The following is a 21,481-nucleotide window of genomic DNA, read 5'->3' on the forward strand; positions in this document are numbered from 1 at the left end:
CAATGAGGCATGACGGGGAGGGGCAGATTTTGCCCAAACCATTCCCATCCCACCATGACCCCCACCCCATCCCTGACCCATGTGAAGAAGTACAATACCATCTTGGTTGTTCATCATCCTGCTTGATGAGAATAAATTATGTGAATGTTTGTAAATATATTTTAATAAAACAAAGGAAACTATTTATATATAGAGTGAGGAGGATTTGGATTGGGAATAAATGATATCATCCCATCCCTAGCCCAATTCAAATTTTAGAAGTTATGTGGAACTCTGCCCAGTCCCTCGTCAGAGTTGAGTAAATCCAACTGGATAAATCAGTACAATAGGTTTAGATTGAAATAAATATCTTGTCAAGTATAAAAGATTTAATTAGGTTTTAACCATAAAAAACCATCCAACTCCCATTGAATTGGAGATGCCATCCCACCCAAGCATAGGATGTCATAGGCTTGCACAATGAATGAAACAGATGCTAGGAGTTGACTATATTCTTTGACAGCAGCGTTTTGATGCTCACCAGCAGTAACTTGAGGACCCGCCACATGATTTTGTTGAGCTGACTATTCATCAATATCATAGTAGAGCTATTTTCTCTTGCTAATGAATCAGAATACCTGTGTACTTAATGGAAGTTCTGCAATCATGTCACAAATCTAACTTCGTCCATATCATAATTCTGAAGTACGCTTCTGCTTCAACTTCATAATGCTGACCTGGAAGTTCTGCAATCATGTCACAAATCTAACTTCGTCCATATCATAACTCTGAAGTACACTTCTGCTTCAACTTCATAATGCTGACCGTAAACGACCTGCAACTAGAATGTCAGATAAATCGAGGAATGTTCCATCAAAGAGGAATGGATTACCGAAAATCACTACGTTTTCATCATCATAAATATCTAACATTGTCAAGATCATGATACTTCAGTGCTTCAAATGTAGAAGTTGCATTAGAACAGAGTATGTATCAATCAGATGATACATACACAGAAGTTACAGACCTAAAAATATCACAAAATGGTTTTTGCCTATGGATGGGTACAGTATCTATCTGTGTATGGGTTTCTAGCCGGACTAGCATAAATGGTTAGATATTTGCACCGATGCCAACCAGTGAGCATTGAAGTAAAAAATAAAGAGTTATATATTAATAGATTGTAAATCTCTAAGGCAGCCTGAAAGTACAAACACAAAAGACCCATGACCTAACCACACATACATATCCATGACCTGAGAAGTACATGCATATATAGGTGGTGCTTGGCGGCAGACTAAATCAGCATGTGCATGGTAGTAGTTTTTTGTACTTTTGTACTGTATGGACTAGATATTTTGTGAAAACCATTCAGGCCTGATGACATTACATGGATTACAAAGCAAACATCCCACAATGCTTCAAAAGTATCAAGATATCAGTCGAGCAATGGAGTTCATATGGTTCATCTAGTTTAGAAGAGGAAACAAAATGATACATGTAAGAGATCCGATAGGATTTCAATGTTTATAGTCCATTAATTATTTGGAAATCATAGAACACCTGATTATAATGTCTTCTGTAGTATGATTGACGTTTGTGTGTGCCTCACGTTTAATCAAAGTCTGATCCAAATTTATTAGAAAGGTTAAATATCAATTTCCTTGCATTCATGACAAGACTGGTAAGATATTAGATGCAAGGTCTATAATTTCGTATCGTACCGGAGTTTCGACATTCACTCGGTACGGTACGAAATTGTATACCGAGCGATATACCATTCGGTATATATATATATATATATATATATATATATAATCCGAAAAAGGCGACGTCGTTGAAAAAGGCGATGTCGCGTCGCCTTAACGACGTCGCCGAACGTCGCCTTTTTCTAAAATATTTATATATAAGTATAAATATATATATTATTTTATTATTACTTTTCGTTCCGCCCAGTAGCGGGCGGTCCGCGTACCGGTATGCCGTCGGACCGATACGTACCGCTCGTACCAGGCGGTATCATTCAGTATTGCCTACCTTGATTAGATGAATGTTACAAAATTATAGAACCAGATGTCAAAAAAGATAAACTATATTCTCACTAGTCACTGCAATAAGCAACTTGTTGATCAGCAATCATTGCCACGACTATATGCATAACTGTCATACAAATATACAATAGCCACATATGCTTTCAAATGAAAAGATAGCAATTAAATTTGACGTGTAAAAGTATTAACAAAGTGAAAACGGAATGCTTTCAAATGAAAAAGAGCAACTATGTTTGAAGCATAAAAATATTAAAGTGAAAATAAAAAGCTCACCATTTTTAGAACATCGTTGAAGATTAGCAAGAGAAACTGCAATTTTTGCACCCACAAATGCATTATTCTTCACAAGTGTGATATCTGATACTTGGTTAGGGAAAATCATCAGAAGAATATAACTGGACTTCTAAAATACAGAATGAAGTATCACAGTACTGGATGAAATTATGTCAACTCAATAATCAAGATCTAAAATGTCACCATGTAAAAAGAGCAACATTAACGTTCGTACAACAGGATGCTGGCAGCCAATGATACACCCCCAGTTAACTCATTGACTCTAGCAAGCAGAAAAGGTGTGGCAGCATTTCCTGTCACATTTTTTAGCCTGAGGTAACAGATCAACAAACGGCATTAGCACAATCCTGCTGGTCACTTTTCCATAGTTGGCATGTATATTTAGTTAATTATACATTACATATATAAAGATAAATCTAGTCAATGATGGTACAAGTTGAAGTAAAATTTAAAGTTCTATAAATTATCTTGGATCTTTATTACCATCAAAGATTCTAATAATAATGTAACTGCTCATGCATTACACATTTGAGACTTCAACAAAAACATAGTTGCAAGTTTCTAAGCAGAATTGGCAGGTACATATGCAAGTTGTGACATGAAGGCAGGTAAACAGGTACCTCAAGCCCAGCTTCTTGGTCTTCCATGTATATATATATGTATATATATGTATATGTATGTATATATATGTATATATATGTATATGTATGTATATATATGTATATATATGTATGTGTATGTATGTATGTATATTTATGTGTATGTATGTATATGTATGTATGTATGTATGTATGTATGTATGTATGTATGTATGTATGTATGTATGTATGTATATATGTGTGTGTGTGTATATATATATATATATATATATATGGTATGTAACAGAAGTACAACAGTAAGACACTGAAAAAAAAAGGTTGCTAATAAATTAGGTTGTTTCTTTGAAACATCAATTGGAAAAAAAACTATTAAGTTTAGACATTAATGTTGCTGCCTAAGGAAATATTGCCATTTAGGCATCAGATAGAAGAATGTCTTCTTGGTCTGCATTCAAGCATGTCAATTGAGACACAGTTTTTGGTATACTTGAGCAGAAGAACCAGAAGGTCCACAATGATGCCATAAGCAAACACATGCAATTCACAAACATAACAGACTCGAGCAGATGAGAGTGAATCCTAAAAATAACATCATAATAGAGGAACAATTTACTATAGATTGCCAAAGGTATTATTACTTTGCTTCTTCTAGGGATTTTTGTATTGCAGATTCTATGACATTTCCTGCAGATACATGTTTTTCCGGGATAGGTACTGCAATTAGCATTCCACTTCCAAGTCCTAACTTCAAGTTTGCATCTGAGGTCCACAAGAGAAAATAAAGTGATATATGCGGATGGATTATGAAGCTTGGGAAAAACATAAAGAATCAATATTGCTTACGTATGAGCCTAGCACACTGTTCTGGAGTGTCCACACGACAAGACACCTGCATTCAGAAGATCAAAAGGACTACCTGTAATATCCCTCACTTTTGAAAATTATTAATAAAGATTTATTTATAAATCAGAGGATCTATATGTAAATATAGAAATTTCAAGGACTAAACTATTAAGTTACAAAAAAAAAAAAAAAAACCGAAAATTTCGGTTTTATCCCACCGCCTCCCACGCTCTCTATTTCTCGAGAAACAGAGAGAGGAGCGGTGGGGCGTGGGGAGAAGAAGAGAGGAAGAAAAGGGAGAAGAGAAGAAAAGAAGAAGAAGAAGAAGAGAGGGAAGAGGGAGAGGAAAGAGAGATAGCTACAGCAGCTAGGGCTGCAGCACCTCTATTTCGTGTAGGAGGAAACAGAGGAGTTCATGTGTGGGGCATCAGGGAGGAGAAGGGAAGAAGAGGAGAAGAAGAGAAGCAGAAGAAGAAAAAGAAGAAGAAGAAGAAGAAGAAGAAGAAAAGGGGAGGCAGCTGCGGCAGTGGCACCTGCAGCTGGAAGAGGAGAGGAAACAGAGCACGGGAGGAAGAAGAGGCTGCGGCTGTGGTGGCTGCGGCCGTGGCTGCGACATTGGCTGCGGTAGCTGCGGCAGCGATGGTGGCTGCAGCAGCTGCTTTTGGGAAAGAGAAAGAAAGGAAAGGGGCAAAAAAAAAGGGGCTGTGGCCGTGATTGCGGTTGCGGTGGTGGCGGCTACGTCTGCGGCAGCTGTGTTTGGGAAAGAAAAAGTAGGAACGAGAGAAGCGAGGAAGGAAGTAGTGCAGTGGAAGGGGCTGCGGTTGTGACAGCAGCTGCGGTCGTGGCTACGACTGTGGTAGTGGCAGTGGCGATGGCTGCGACAGTTGCGTTTTGAAAAAGAAAACAAAGGAATGAGAGTAAGAGAGAGCAGGTGACTATGCCTCTATGTTCTGCATGAGCTACAGCTGTGGAGGAAAAAGAGAAGACATATGTAGAAAACGAAACAGGGAGAGGACACGGAGGAAAAGTAGAAGGATTTGGGCTGACACCTTCTTTGGATCTTCGAATCAAAATCTTTGAAAGGCAAGTGTTTCGATCCTTTCTATTGCAAGTGTTTCGATCCTTTCTCCTACAAGTGTTATATTTTCTATTGCAAGTGTACCGATCCTTCCTATTGCAAGCTTTCTAATCTTTCCTATTGCAAGTGTTCCGATCCTTCCTATTGCAAGCTTTCTAATCTTTCCTATTGCAAGTGTCCTGATCTTTCCTTACTGCAATTTTATCTCTAAATTTTCTTTGAATATGAGGAACTTTGAATTGTTCTAGCGTTGCATTTGATATATCTCCTGTTTAGACGTAACGATTCGAATCTGTGCAACTTCTGAGATTCTGACATTTCTACCTTGTTATTGCTATAACTTCATGTATTGACCTCTGATTTGGACAAAACTTATTTGATCAGAATATAGACTCATAAACCTTTCTTTTAATAGCTAATTTTAAGAATTCGGAGTAAGTTTGCCTGCCCAAACTTCTGTTTCAAATGAGCCTACAGATTCTGCAAAACAAGGATCGTAATTTCTGACCTTTTGATACCGAGCTGCCTATAAGTCGATGTTGGAAACTCCGATTTGTTCAAAACTGATTTCATTAGAAACTAGACTCGTAGATCTTTCTTTTGATATATGGATTGAAAGATTTGGAGTCCAAACACCTGCTCAGTTATCTGTTGAATCTGACCTAATGAATTCTGCCAAACAGAGATTTTGTTCTCCGAACCTTATTTACCAAATTATTTATAACTCTCTGTTGGACAGTTCAATTCATATGAAGCTTGTTTCATCAGAAACTAGATTGAAATATCTTTCCAATGATATTTTTTTGAGTAAAATTGGAGCACGATTGATAGTTTGAATCATTTATTCAATGTGCCTCTTGAATTCTGCCAGAAATCGAGCTTAGGTCGATTTCGCATATTCTGGTTTCATTCCTTTGGAAATTGATTTCATCTAACCTTCTTATTTGAATTGAGCTATATGTGATTGTTTGGAATCCTTGTACACTCTTGCTTTCATTTCCTTTCAAATCTGAATACATTTGTGAAGGATTATGTTTGCATCGTATTGACTCATAAAGGCACATGTACATTTCGTTGTTCCGCATGTGCTTCTGATATGTCCCAATTTATTGTTCACAATACCCTTTTGTACTCTGGTATTTGTGGGATTATTTGGACCTTTGCCAGAAATGGTAAAGGGTATGTGCTTAGAGCTCGCGATGCTCTAGATTATGTTTGGTGGTCATTTAGAAATGGATGGACCATATTATGTTTGGAATCCCACTTCACCATCTATCTGTTTGATATGAAATTCAGAGCCGACCTAGCACTTGGGCAGGGTGAGAGGGCTCGAGTAGGAAAGGGCTACCCGTGGATGGAGTCGAGAACTCATCACGGCGTAGAGCCACCATTGAGTTAAACCTCACATGCACTATGCTAGGGTACGACGTCTGAGCTTCTGTTTCGTATTTTGTATTGATATGCTCCAAAATGTTTCCTATGCCATTGATATACTTCAAAATGCTTCACATACCATTGATATGTTCCAAAATGTTCCATTTGTCATTGATATGCTCCGGAACATTTCATATGTTATTGGTATGCTCCAATTACTCTATGCTCCATTTGCTATGAACTGATATGTTCTGAAATGTCCTATTTGCCATTGATATGCTCCGGAACATCTCGTACGCTATTAATATGCTCCAATTACTCTGTGCTCCATTTGCTATGAACTGATATGTTCTGAAATGTCCTATTTGCAATTGATATGCTCCGGAACATCTCGTACGCTATTGATATGCTCCAATTACTCTATGCTCCATTTGTTATGAACCAAATATGTTTTGAATGACATGACACATATGATTTTGTATCTAATGAGATGGTATCCTTGAGAATTCTTGTATTCTGCCTTGCATTATGATATCTTACTTGTTTGAAACCGTTCCTTTTGTTCTGAATATGCTTTATCACTTGCTGAGCTGTTTTTAGCTCACTCCGTTGTTATATAAATCTTTCAGGTAAAGTTGTCACTCTGAGATGTTTTGAATTGGGCTGAGGCAGTGGAGAGCTATTCAGAATTATGGACAAGTCTTGTTGGTTATTATGTTATTGTTGTATAAGCATTTTGTATATAATGAAGTGTTGTCGACAGGTTTGAATTGTTATATCATGTTAAAGTGTTAAAAGACCTTTCTCATTTGGAATTTTAGGATGTTAACTTTAGTTTATGATGATATGAATTTATGGAAGTAATGGTTGGAGTTTTGATTAAATAAATTGTTTAGCTTGTGAACTTATAACTGTTGTTCATGTTTGTTAAGTTGGCTTGGGTTGCCATAAATGTGAATTATCGAGTGATATAATACATGATTATAAACTACACAGGTTTCATTGATGTGAATTTGATAGAATGTTTTTCAGTGTCCTCAAATGTTAGTTTGGATCCTGGATTGGTTTGTGATGAAAATTTTAAAATCATCGATATTATTTGAGGGGCGTGACACTACCAAATATTTGTGATTACACTATCGTACAATCTTATATTGCTATAAGAACTGTATTTTTTGCATAAGCACCCCCACGTAATGAATGGTTCCAAGATCCTAATTACTAATATGAAGGCATAAAATAGCCTTAAAGAATTCGATGATATGTAAAACAATGTGACTGCTTAGAATAAATCATAAATCATGAATTAAGAACACATTTAACAACTCAAATGTTGAGCCAAGTGTCATCATCATTTCCATCTATATAGCCATAAAGCAAAATCCAAGTCAACAAACACATAGAAGATAATAACTAAGGTTTGTGATTTGGTTATCAGCCCTCTAAGAAATGTCACATTCCTAATTAAGAAAAAACGACCTTTGTCAACGAGCCTTAAAGGATAGTAAATGGTTGAAAAATGAAATAAACTATATCACAATCAACCTCTCTCATCTGCCACATAGTTGTGATGCAATTGCATTGACCTATGGAACTATTTCAGATTTGAAACCTATACAGAGAGGACTAAAGGTAGACTAATCATAATTTGAGCTTCAATGACAGTCTAGGCTAGGTTTGACTTTGTCCAGAACCATACTTTACATGAAGACCTTGTCTTACAAGGTTCTTACATTATGAGAACAAATGAGGAGAGAAGTTTATCAAAGTTCAGATTGTTTGATATTGTCAAACATAAGGTAAGGACCTGACTAGTCGACATAGAGCTAATAAACAACAAACTAATTAGCAAGTTTGGGGATTATCTCACGGATATATTTTATCCAGCTAAGCTTAAGTTAGCTTGGGACAATGTTCAACTATTTCATGGTGGATGACTAAACTATTCTGACTAGTAAATGAACAATATCCAACAGCATGCACACACACACACACTCACTCTCTCTGTCTATCTTTTTATCTATCTATCTCTCATGTGTATGTTTGCAATTCTATTAACTCCACTGAGACTACATACACATGGAAGAAAAAGAAAATTAGTAAAATATGAAGCATAGTACAGAACATAGTAGATTATTTCATGGAAGTGTCAGAGATAACAAGTCACGACAATGCATCAACAACAAATGAGAGAAAAATAGAGTAAGCGCTTATTACTTTACATCCACTTGTTCCACTGAAAAATGCAGGAAACTCGTTGGTCTTGTAAGCAGCAACTGTCACTCCTTGAGTTTCCTGCAGTAAAAAGACGTTTCTGTGGTCAAAACAACATTAAGAAAAACTCTATATTAGATCTTGTTACTAGTCAAATTCCTTCCAAATGTTTAATTAAAACTCTCCCAGTTTGCAATTTGCAAGTACTTGGTTTAACTTGATGCCAGTGACTAACCAAAACGCATATATTTGATAGATCACTAAAAATTGATTGGCTTACCTGACGATGATTCCAATAATTTAAGGGAGCCATATATTTCATTTTGAAATTTTCAGCCAAAGTCCAATTACTAACAATAGTTCCTAGAATTTGCCTTAGTTGGAACAAAAGAAGTAGACTGTAAATTCAAAGCCAACAGAATCCAACCACTACAACTATCATTACTCACTCAAATATTGAGGACAATTTAAAAATAAATGTTGAGGACAACTTAATGAGTAATAATAATACATAATCCTTGACTATTTATTGTATTCCAAAAAGGAAAACTCAGATTTGTCTCAATTAGGAATCAAATAAGACCTAAACTAAACCCATGGAAACCTATCACGCCATCACTGTGATTTAGGAGATAGTATTTATCACCAATCAGAAACAAAATCATCATTCAACTTTTTGGGAAACACTACAGCTAATGCAAAGTTCACTTTGTTACATGAGACAAACAACCTTTTCTATACTTTTTTTAGGAAGACCTTCATTCAAGAGCCATGGTGGCTGTCAAAAAACATGGCTGGATACAGAAAGAGAGACAGAGTCAACTCCCCAAGCATGAGTTGAGTTGCCAGATCTAGCAAAATTGGCCAAGTGGTGGGCCATCGCATTTACATATCTGCTGTGAAAGAAACTAGATGTTAAGGAGTTGTGCCAGAAACAAGATATCTGAGACTTGATTTTGAGTCTAGGGAACTCCACTAGTTCAATTAAGCCAAATGATTGTTTCCAGCACATCAGATTTTACCCAGATGTTACTTAGACCTTCCTGCTTTGCTCCATTTAGAGCATCCAAAATTGCCATACATTCCACCTCTTTACTGTTCTGGCCTTGTGACACTATACATTTGACCGCAATGATGCGGCCCAAGTGTTTTTATACCTCAAATGTAATTTTGCACTGTCATTCAGAATTATGTATATCATGCATTGCACTGAAATAGTCCCTGATGTATCCTCCCGAAAAGAAGACAAACAACTTTTTTTATGCATCATATGCAATCTTTTGTCATTCAGAAATGTATATCATGTCATTCACCAAAAGACGTTCCCTGATATATCCTCCTTTTCTGAATATGTCAATCTAAAGGATCTTTGGAGATATCTTTTCTTTTTTCTAACAATTACATGGACATTGACCATGGTACACAAGAAAGATGTGGACATCTTGATGATACTTATGTTCATGGTTCACCTTACCGATCCATACCGACTAGTTGTTGGTACAATACATACCAAGCTGTACCGAGCCATATTGAGCGTACCGACACACTGTACATGGGGCATACCGATATACCGCCCATACCGATCTCCTGTCAGATCGATACATGTCGCCCATACTGAGCGGTACACCACGGTATGATGAACCTTGTTTATGTTACAATTTTGTTTCCTTTATACATCTACTCAACAATAGATCATAACATATATTTCCTACAACAGCAAAGCACTCGAGTACCAGGTGTTCAAGGGCTCCAGGAACACTATATGTACTTGAGTGTAAATTTACTTGTACAAGGACAAAGCATCTATACCAGATACTCAAGGGTTCTGGGAATATCTAAAATTGACTTCACCCCAGCTGAGATTACTGCCACCGGGGTTTTGCCAAGCTCGGTGAGATCAGATGATATGTCCATTGCTGCATATTAAAAACAATAACATAGTAAGAAATAAAGACAGGTAAGTTTATGGTCAGAAATTAGGTTAGCCACAATGTTGATGCAATTTTCAAAATTTAACTGGAAAAAAAGATCCAGTTCCAAGACATGTAGACCAATGATACATTAAACAGGCCAAGATTAAGAAACTGAACTTTAGTGGTTCTGAGGAAAGAAGCAACTAAATTTAGTTAACATCTTTTGATTTCATATTACTTCTTTTATCAAGAAACTGCAACATAACAAGTGACTGCTCTCAGATTACAGTTGCTTCAGCCAATTGCTTCATATACATTCTGCTGATTTTTTTAAAAATAACAAAAAATGAAGAAGAAGATATTCTTACTCGTTTCCCCATGTCTATGTACTCCTCCAATACCCCCAGTTACAAAAACTGGTATGCCAACCTGTAAGTGCAACATTAAGTATGCTAATTAAATAAAAACATCGTCTAAGATACTGTTATTTGCCAGTCTTGTATGATTGAGCAGGCAAAAATACATGTGAGAGCATATATGCTTACTCATCATAATATAGTTACCAAGTAGCCAGGTATCGAGAAATAAGATGAATATAACTAATGCATCCGTCAGTCACAATTTCAAACATATTGTCACGGACAAACTTCTAAACAGGATGTTTGATGTAATGCTTATGTATGTCCGTATCTTTTGGTATGTTCATGCTTTGAACAGCATGTAGAGGGACGGCCAAAGGCTTAATAGTCTCATTTTAGTTAGTTTGGTGGCCGCTTTAGGCTTGTAAATAAAGGTTGTGTCATGTAGACACTTGTGAGAGATTTTCAGTTTGTAGTGGACCATTTTGACCCTTTGATGTGCAATTGTTCAGAGCTTGTAAAGTTTGTTTGTAATTTGCGTTGTCTATGAAGTGTTTCCTGGAATGTTTGTTTGTGGATCCCGAGTGAGGCATTCTCTCTAACCCGTTTTCTCTTTTGTGGGTCCTAAGGGACCGTGGAAGGCTTCGGGGAGGCTGACCTTTGCGGACGGACACGCAAGGGTGCCGCACGACTTAGGCAAAACCAGTTAAGTACGTGACAATATGGTAAGCCAAGCATTGCCAATTACCAGCAATTAGCATGTCTTGGAAGTTCCAACACCCCCTCATGACAGAGCAGTATAGAATTTTGATTTTTACTGATTGATGATTCTTACTTCATGAGTGATAAAACAAAAAAGACAATAAGTAAATATCAAGGATTTCTTTAATCTTAGCTTGTTCCAACTTGTTCTTTGTTTATCTCTCACTACTTTCAATAATATTAATTGGGCTCAATGAGCAAAAATGCTGGTGATATCACATTTTGTTACTTAAAGAGAAAAATAGAAAGCTCATGTAGAAAGGACTCTGCTTCTTGATCGATGCAATTTGAACACATGGGGGCATAAGAAATGTAATCAAATGAGGCTTCCAGCTGTAGTCAAATAGGCTGCAAGGGTCCTAGAATGTGAAAGCATGAGAAGTGTCCGAAAGGAAAGGAGCAACGGAGGTTGGCATGTTGCTGGACAATTATATAATATAATTCGATAAGACTAAAGGTGAAGGTGGCAGATGGAGAGTTTAAAACGGAGAGAGAAGAAGAATAGCTAACTCAAGAGTTTAAAACTTGACCTGAGAACGAAGATATCAATTCAAATCCTTTCAAATGCAGCCCAGCAATAAGGAAAGAAAACATCAGAAAGGCTCTTAGATAAGAGAGAACTTTGATATATCCCAATACTTGTACTTTATCTCATAAGAATCACCATTTTTTCCTTTGTTGTCAAACTCCCATCATGGACAGAGGTATTGAAATGGTCATGCATACAGAAGCACTCTTAGTCAGCAGTGATTGTTTGACATTGTGGCTGAATAAATCATACTAATTAAACTACCTTTGAAGCGAAAAACATGGTTGCAGAAACTGTTGTTGCACCATTACTGCCAGCTGCAACCTGTCAACTTATGTGAATTAGAATATCAATCACAGAAAAAGATAAACAAGCATAAACAAATGCAAATGTCTAACAAGAAATAATTGTAAATCCATGGTCCTGCTTCAAAAGTATTTTTGTCATTCAGATTGTAAATTACCAGCGGCACAAACCTAGGATCTCATCTTGGATTATGCAAGGACTGCCAAGCCAACTGGCATCAGCACAGGCTGAAACATACATGTGCGCAAAACATACCAAAACTGTCACATAGGCCAATGTTGGAAATGTTGATATGAATATAATTTTTAGCTTGTTCTGACCAGCATAATAGTGTCAGAAAGTATCAGAAAGGTATCTACATGCCCCATTCTCATGCCACATGTACCAGCTGGTATGTAAACTTAAAAGGGATATTGCAGGGGAAACAGGTGCATGCACCTACTCTGTGCCACCACATAAACGCCACCCACAAATAAAAATGCCTCATGTACCGCCACATTTTTTTTACCCTTCTAATCAAGTATCAGACTCACATCATAGGGAAGTTCATCTTTCCTGAATTTAGTTACTTCAAGAGTGATTTATGTAACAATGTACAAAATAAATGTCCAAAAACAGAGAAAGAAGGCACTCACGACATGTGGAATATCTCTACGAGATGTCTTCTGAGCATTGATTCCAAGCTTTGCAAGCCTTTCTAGTTGTGCATTATTCAGACCTAGCAAATTATAAAAGAACACTATGTTTTGCAGGATGTTGTTGAGTCAAATTATCAAAAACAAAGGAGAAAACAAAAAGGAACTTTACATCCATCAACCTTAGAAAGAAACTTGTGTAAGATGACTTTTTGCAACAATGAACAGCAATGCTTTCATTGTTATCAAGAATATCAAATGACATCAATTGGTAGAATGGTAGATGCCCCTAATAAAGGCTAGGATCAGCTTTAAGTCCATATTGCACAGGTGAATACGAAAGCCAATTTAGCAGTGCAAGATAACTTGAATAAAAGCACTTTGGAAACTAAGATAAAAAGCTTATCCAGAAAGAACCTGGACACAGCAGTATCGAACTATTTGTTTAAATGCCAAATCCATGTACTTGATCATACTTTAAGTTGGCAAAAGAGTCTAAGCCAAAGTATCTTCCTCAGATCATAACTTACAAGGTAATTATACATGTAATCAAGTATCCTAGTTGAGTCTTGAACATGGTTCAAATCTAAATGCAGCTTCTCTTAGAAAATCCCCAAAAATGAACAATTTATTTATGGCATGAAAAAATAACCAATCCAACTATCACAACAAGGCATCGCTAGTTCTGTGCGCTTCGCATATGGCAGTTACCTTCTAGGAATTAAATGAGTCACGAATAGTTGTTCAAACTTCAAACGCCATTTTGAAATGTGGGATATGGATCATACATTCACAGGGTTGGTAGCATAGAGGAATAATCACCGAGATTGATAATATAATGTTTGCGCCTTTTGCTTGTAGAAATTGCTATCGTAGATAAATCCCAAAATGAGAATGGTGTTTGGATATCATTTTACCCAGTTCATTGCAGCCATCCAGGAAATACTAAAATTATCTGCTATAATAAACACATTAAACAATCTCTAGATTAACATACCAATGCATGGAACTCCATCTAAAATGGCAATGGTTGCTGGAACTGCACCATTCTCCCTCACAATAGCTTCAACTTCTTTGGCAGTTTGAAGATTTTGTGGATAGGGCATACCTAAGCAAAATGAATTAATTAGCAATATCTCAAAAATAAAAGGCAACATGACCATCAAATTTTCACAATATAATAAATACATTATTATAAACTCGAAAGAACTAACTAAAACATAATTAATAATTTATGTTATGCAGGGTCATTTGCTGTTATGATTGTATGCATTTTCTTTGTCCCATTCTGAAAAGAGTCAATGACTTCTCAAATTATTCAGTACCAATTTCGAGTTCAGCTTTCTGTTTTATATGAGAGAAACCAATTCTAAACCTCCATTTTTTCTGGTTGTATGTTCATATGGCTCACTTTCTGTGTATCTTAACCCTGCAGAGTTAACCGCCTTCAATGAGACTATTCTCTTTGTAAGGCATCTATCTATGAGCCATACTCATATTTTCCCACATTAGAGCTATCAATGGTAACCTCCTCATTCAGCCAACCACATGTACAGGCCACATATGGGATCACCGATGTCAACAAAGTGTGCTAAATGTATAGCAACTTCCATACCAAACCTTTTAAGTTTTGTTTCATTTGAATGCATCACAATATAATTCCTTTGCAACTGAGGAAATAGGAAAATGAATAAATGATATTGTTGAAGTCATGGATTTATATGTTGAAACACACAGATCAGTCCACTATTAGATCTGCCAAACATGCAAGATAATAAAATAATAAAAAATCTCATCTCATAAAGAAGGTTGATCAACTAAATCTAGGTGAAAGTTAATTTCTAGGTTAATGTTGTTACTAGTTTTAACAAAGGCAGATAGGGGAAAGCTCATCTTCAGTATAGGTATGTTGATGGCTAGAAAGAACCAGTAACATGCTAGGTGAATTTCTGACTTAAGCAGCTGGATGTTTGCAAAATCAAATAATCTAAAGTGTCTATATATATATATATATATATATATATATATGTATATATATGTATGTATATGTATATATATGTATGTATATGTATATATATGTATGTATATGTATATATATGTATGTATATGTATATACATATATATATATATATATATCACCAATACGATTACAACCAATCACTTGTTATCCTTGTTGCAGTCATCAAAGACAACCATGCATATGCAATCAGAAAATTTTTGGTCTATATCAAAAGTTTCATAACAATCCTACAATCTTTAGGATGTTCATTTTTTAGATGAACATCACAGAATCAGCTCAAGTCAAAAAGGTAAAATGGCAAGCTCGCATAATAATACTACATAGCTGTGTTGTTAATCACTACCACAAGTATAAAATATTAATATTAGCAATATATTAGAAAAATGGTTTACTTTATTCAAGATAATTAATTGTTGACCAAAAGAAGTTTCAGTACAGCTGAAGTTGAAAAAGGTAAGCCTGCCTTATCATCACACTGATATATTCTTACCATGAGAAATAATTGTCGACTCCAGCGCCACAACTGGATTTCCATGTAAAAGGGCTTCATAAATATCTGGGGCTATTTTCAAATTCCCTAAGATGAAGTCATTTTGATCCTGAAAAATACAATTATGAATAACTAATATGCAATTTACTTCGTAAAAGCTACATGCATTGTGTTATCATTGCTCTCCTATTGATAACATTACTTCCAGTCACAGATTTCAGTTTCAGTTTGCATCCACAGATAAAGGGTATGTCAGCACATATTTGGCACGATATGGAGCCCCATGTCATTAACATGCTTACAGAATACATACTGACCAATAAAAACTAGCATAACCAACATGCTGGCCCTTGCATCTGACTGAAAATATTAATCAAATAGAACATGGATGAATTGGGTCGGAAGTATGTAAATACATCAGTGACTATCACAGTTTCACTTGCCCCACCCCAGCCCCCACCCTAAAAAAGAAAAATGGGGAAAAAAGGATCATCAGATATGTGTGTATAAACAGAAACATGTCATTGTCAAAAGAAATCAAATTTGTCATGTTTGCAATTCTTCAGTGATGGTAACAATCACACCTATGTAAATGTGCTCATACGCTGGCAGCACCATTTATTTCATCATCCGGTCCAATCCGTACCTGTTGCTTGGATGAAATGCATGTGGAATACATAGAAGCATAAAGATACTTAATTCAGATGACTGGAGTTTCACCTAGCATGTGCTCATTAGAACCATTATTTTAGAAGCATTGCATTATTAGGTATACTAAAGGCATACATCTTAAACATTCTCTCAGATCATCAGACTAGCATTCCTTTTAAGCAATTTTAATGTTAAAGTGAAGCCCAAGACTTATGCTTAAAAATTTATAAGATAGAACTGAGACTGGCATGGGCTTGTTTTACATATTACCCTTATGATTATTGTCATTAATTAAACCAACAAAAACTAAAAATATATTCATAATGCTAGTGCACAGAGAACCATAGAAATGTGAATGATCCTCTCATTTTTCTCCTCTCTACTTGATCTCAAGAAACCTTAAATTACACGTTAAACATGGATAACTGATCAAGTCATTAATAAATGCTGGTTAATTGTTGTATCAAACACCAGACTCATACCAGTCTCTTCTCATAATTATACAGTATATATAACATACTGCTACAAGAGTTGGCACACTCAATATGGGTATTGGTCCAACCAAGGTAGACAAATAAACAAACCCTTTATGGTTTTGAAAATATCATCTAAGATACTTGTCTCAAAAGAAATGCAACATGTATCACAAGTATCAGGATACAGCCATACATATATTTTTGACGATAATAACAAATTATGAGTATAATATCTCAAAAAAGATAATATATGATAATTTAATGAGATAATCATAATACATCTAACTTGTCCTAAACACAGCATATGACATATGTTCAATGCAACACAACAGCATTTTATGAGCCTCAAATCACATTGACGAGTGTCAGCGACCAAGGGAATTATCATCACAAATACCAAAAGTTGTAATTCTATCTAATTTCACATCATAGCAATAAACTAGATGTGCATTGAATTATGTATATGATAATGTTTTTAATTTCGTACCATACCGCCTGGTACGGGCAGTACATATCGGTCTCCAAGCCTATCGGCACACGAACCGCCCGCTACCAGTACAATTCTTCTTCCTGGATCTCGGAGTCAGGATGCAAACCCCAAAATTTCGATCCTAAGAGAGGAGCAGGAGCAGGAGCAGGAGAGGCAGAGAGAGAGAGAGAGAGAGAGAGAGAGAGAGAGAGAGAAAGGAGAAAGCGAGGGAGAAGGATGGGGTTGTACGTCTTGAGACCAGACAGGTGCGTGACAGGGCGACGGAGCTCGCCGGGAGGGACGCGACGATGACAAAGGAGAGCGACTAAGTGGCGGGTGTCAACATGGAAGGTGATGGGAGGAGCAGGAGAGAGAGAGGGGAGGGGGGGGGGGGGGGGGGGAGGGATGGGGTTGTGCATCTCGAGGCCGAACAGGTGCGTGGGAGGGCGACGAAGCTTGCGGGGAGGGATGCGACGATGGCGAAGGAGGGCGACCAAGCTATCACGAACTTAGCTGGAATTGTCTAAGTCGTGAGGCACCCTTGCGGCAAAGTCATGAACTTAGCTGAAGTTGCCTAAGTCGTGAAGCACCCTTGCGCCAACTCTTTAAACCAGTGATTGAAAGAGGCGCTCGGGCGCTCGCCTAGGCGCTCGGGCGAGGGGAGGCGAGGTGTTAGAACCCTTGCAGATTCTAAACTTGGGGTTGATCTCTTTAGGGGATCGGCCTCCTTAGAACTCCATAGGGGTTCCTCCCTCCAAGTTGCTACTCAAAGGCAGCAGAAAAGATTCATCTATTGCTTATCAAAAGAGAAGGAATACATGGCTATTTATAGGGCTTCTAAACCCTAACTCCTAATAGGACTCCTACTTAAGACTCTTACTTCTAACCAACTCCTAATAGGACTCCTAGTCAAGACTCCTATTCCCTTACAACTCCTAATTCTTCTCTAAGAAAACACCTCCTACATGAATGCCCCTCTCAATTAGGACTCTCCTAGCTAGAGTCCTAACAGAATGTCCCTCTCAATTAGGACTCTCCTAGCTAGAGTCCTAACAATTTTAAATGGATGCCCCTCTCAATTAGGACTCTCTTAGCTAGAGTCCTAACAGTTTTACATGAATGTCCCTCTCATTTAGGACTCTCCAAGCTAAAGTCCTAACAGACCCGCCCTCTTCAAATCAGCCTTGTCCTCGAGGCTGATGATTCATGAATTCTGGGAATTTGATCTTCAAGTCGTCATAGTTCTCCCAAGTGGCATCTTCTATTAGTAGGTTCGCCCACTGTATTAGAACTTCATTAGTGGGTCGTCGTCGTCGAGTCACGATCCGTCGATCAATAATGGCACTTCGCTGGGTCTGGAGTTCTCTTTAGGTAGTCATATTTGGTGGGTGGCTTTGGGCTGTCTCCAAGCACCTATTTACAACTGTCTCGTCGTCGATTTGTGGGTGATATGCCATACTCCTTTTCAATTTAGTACCCTGCATATAGAATAACTTGGTCCAAAATCTACTCGTGAAGATGCAAGTAGAATTTATCATAAGCACAATGCGTCCCTTATAGTGTAATTCTTTTGAGTCCCAATTGTAATGAGCCACGGAGCTTGGTGCTTCCTCCAATTTTTTTATAAACTTACTAGTCTCTGAATCTTCCTGCCATTCCATCTTAATATCCTTAAGAAAGTTGCTGGTCGGAAGTGAAATGGTCGAAACTTCAGCTTGCTCGGGTAGCTGCGAAAGCGCATCTGCAAGAACATTCTCTTTTCCCTTTTTGTAAGTTATTTCATAATCAAATCTAAGAAGTTTTGTTACCCATTTTTGCTGCTCAGGGGATGATATCTTTCGCTCCAAAAAGTACTCGAGGCTTTTATGGTCAGTTTTAATTTGAAATCGTCGACCAATCAAGTAGGGTCTCCACCTCGTTGCTGCGCGCACAATGGCAAGCATCTCCTTATCATATGTTGACTTATTTTGATGGGAGGGAGATAATGCCTTGCTAGTGTATGTGAGTGGTTGACCATCTTGCATGAGAATGGCTCCAATTCCGACTCCAGATGCGCCAGCCTCAATAATGAAGGGTCGGTTGAAATCTGGTAGTGTTAGCACCGGCGTCGTCGTCATGGCTGTCTTAAGTTTGTCGAAGGCAGCGGAGGCTCTGTCCGACCATTGGAAGACATCTTCTTTCAGTAAGGAAGTAACTGGTGCACTAATCTCTCCATAGTTTTTCACGAACTTGCAGTAGTAGCCTGTTAAAGCCAGAAAGTCATGTAGCAATTTTATGTTCCTCGGGGTCAGCCAGTTTTGCATTGCTCCAATTTTGAAGGGGTCTACTGCCACACCTTCCTCTGATATGATATGCTCAAGATATTCCACCTTCTTTTGAAGAAAGCAAAAATTCATAGTGGTTGTTGTGTGTTCAAAAGGTGGTTTTCGGTATGTCTTCTTCGCATACTCGTATTTGATGATACCCGGATCGAAGGTCCAGCTTTGTAAAGATTTGTGCTCTCTTTCATCTAGTAATTCATCTGCTATTGGAATAGGGTATTTATCCTTGATGGTATTCCATTGAGAGCTCGGTAATCAACACATAATCGCCATATTCTATCCTTCTTTCGTATGAGGAGCACCGGTGAAGAATAGAGATTGCAACTTGGCCGAATAACTCCTGTTTTGAGCATTTATTTTACAATCCTTTCTATTTCATCCTTCGGGAGATATTGATATGGCCGAGTATTTGCTGAAGGTTTGCCTAAAAGAGTCATTATATAATGATCATGCCGACGGGTAAGAGTTAGGTTGTACGGTTCGTCAAATATATCTGAAAATTCAGCAAGCAAAGGAAGTAGGTTTGGATCTTCAAATTGTATTGGCTCTCCCTTAGTTTGCTGCTCAAGTTGTATAAAAAATATGCTGCATGCTTTATGCAAAACCTTCTCCATTTGTTGTGTGCAAATCGTCGTTATGTCGCCCCCACGTTTCCCGTTCAGTATCACCTGTTTCTCCTTACTGTAAAATTTCATAATTAGTTGCATAAAATTCCAAGAAATATCACCTAATGTCGTCAACCATTTAATTATGAACATAGCCTTATAGTCATCAGGAGGGAGAAGGAAGAAATATGCAATTATCTCTTGGTCCTGCAGCAATAGTTTCTCCTGTGGGCGCCTACGATCACAATTCAAAATCCATCCGTCGACGACCTTAACGTCAAACCTGCTGCAATTCTCAATAGGTAAGGCCATCTGGATAGTAACCTTACTATTTATAAAGTTATTAGAACTGCCCGTGTCGATGAGAACAGTGATCGGTTGTTGTTTGAGAAGGCCTCCAACTTTCATCGTTTCCGAGTTTGAGTAGCCGGCTAGTGCATGCACCGTAACTTCAGTCGGTTGTGGCTCTTCTTCTCCATCTTCTTCTTCATGTTCAAGGCTCTCTTCTGGATGTTCAATGGCCTCTTCTTCTATTGGTTCAATCATAAGAAGTCTCCCTTTACTACAGCGATGCTCACGGCTCCACGGCTCGTCACAATGCCAACATAACCCCATCGTATATCGCTCCCGAAGCTCTTCTCTTGTTAACCTCTTTGGTGTAGGGACTTGGTCAATAGTAGGGGTGGCTGAGGGCTTCAATATTACTGGTTGAGGAACGACCCTAGTCCTCCGAGCTTCATGGTTCAATTGCTCCTCTTGATGTCGTGCGAAAGAGATGGCTGCCATAAGCGTATACGGTTGTCGCGCTTTAACTTCTCCTCGGATCTCCGGCTTCAAGCCCTCAATGAAGGTCCTCAATAGCTGTTTTTGAGACCAATCATGATTTTGATTAGATAACCTTTCAAACCTGGTTTGGTACTCCTGAATGGTGGAGGTTTGTCGGATCTTTGCTAGTTGTTCGTCAATTTTCTCGTAATCGGTTGGTCTGAAGCGGATCAGCAGTCCTTCTTTGAATTGTTGCCATGAAAGGACTTCATAAGTATGTTCAAACTGTTTAAACCACTGTATAGCATCCCCTTCAAGATGTATAGCTGCAATTTTCACCATAGATGCATCTGCGATTTTGTGGTACCGAAAATATCGCTCCGCGTGTGAGATCCAACCAATTGGGTCTCCTTCTTCCCATCTAGGGAAGTCCACTCTCATGCATGGATAGTTGGGGTCGGTCATAGAGCCTACCCTCCCTTGGAAGTCATCTCTTCGGGCTTGGTGTGATTGGGCAAAGCTCTCTCCTTGATATGATTTCTTCGGGCTTAGTGGTCGGCCCAATCTGAGTTCGGTAAAGAGCGTCCGAATCTTATCCTCCATTCGCGCCTCCAAGGCTTTGAATTTAGCATTGATTGCCTCCTTAGATGCCATAGTATATGGCCCCAAATCAATGATGTTAAGATCTCTCTTTTGCTGTTGGGTTAAAGGCATGTATAGGTTGAGAGAAGTGATGGTCGAAAGTGTT

The 21,481-nt window shown here is 37.9% G+C and overlaps 1 protein-coding gene across 4 annotated transcripts in view; it reads right to left on the minus strand.

The window, feature by feature from the left end:
- Positions 1-309: 309 nt before the first annotated feature.
- Positions 310-21,481, minus strand: part of LOC103988795 (pseudouridine-5'-phosphate glycosidase) — a 34,392-nt gene continuing 13,220 nt past the window's right edge. For 2 of the 4 annotated variants that reach the window (XM_065188100.1, XM_065188102.1), the window contains 12 exons: positions 15,447-15,555; positions 13,934-14,044; positions 12,937-13,019; positions 12,260-12,319; positions 10,714-10,774; positions 10,242-10,348; positions 8,436-8,513; positions 3,767-3,812; positions 3,562-3,682; positions 2,549-2,634; positions 2,304-2,387; positions 310-820 (listed from right to left, as the gene is read on the minus strand). In XM_065188100.1, coding sequence (XP_065044172.1) covers positions 792-820; positions 2,304-2,387; positions 2,549-2,634; positions 3,562-3,682; positions 3,767-3,812; positions 8,436-8,513; positions 10,242-10,348; positions 10,714-10,774; positions 12,260-12,319; positions 12,937-13,019; positions 13,934-14,044; positions 15,447-15,555 — 975 coding nt within the window. In that variant the 3' untranslated portion in view covers positions 310-791. Of the gene's footprint in view, positions 821-2,303; positions 2,388-2,507; positions 2,635-3,561; positions 3,683-3,766; positions 3,813-8,435; positions 8,514-10,241; positions 10,349-10,713; positions 10,775-12,259; positions 12,320-12,936; positions 13,020-13,933; positions 14,045-15,446; positions 15,556-21,481 lie in introns of all 4 variants that reach the window. The other 2 variants (XR_010514370.1, XM_009407432.3) reach the window with 2 other exon arrangements.

This window comes from Musa acuminata, chromosome BXJ1-6 (genome assembly GCF_036884655.1).
Source record: "Musa acuminata AAA Group cultivar baxijiao chromosome BXJ1-6, Cavendish_Baxijiao_AAA, whole genome shotgun sequence".
NCBI lineage: Eukaryota > Viridiplantae > Streptophyta > Magnoliopsida > Zingiberales > Musaceae > Musa > Musa acuminata.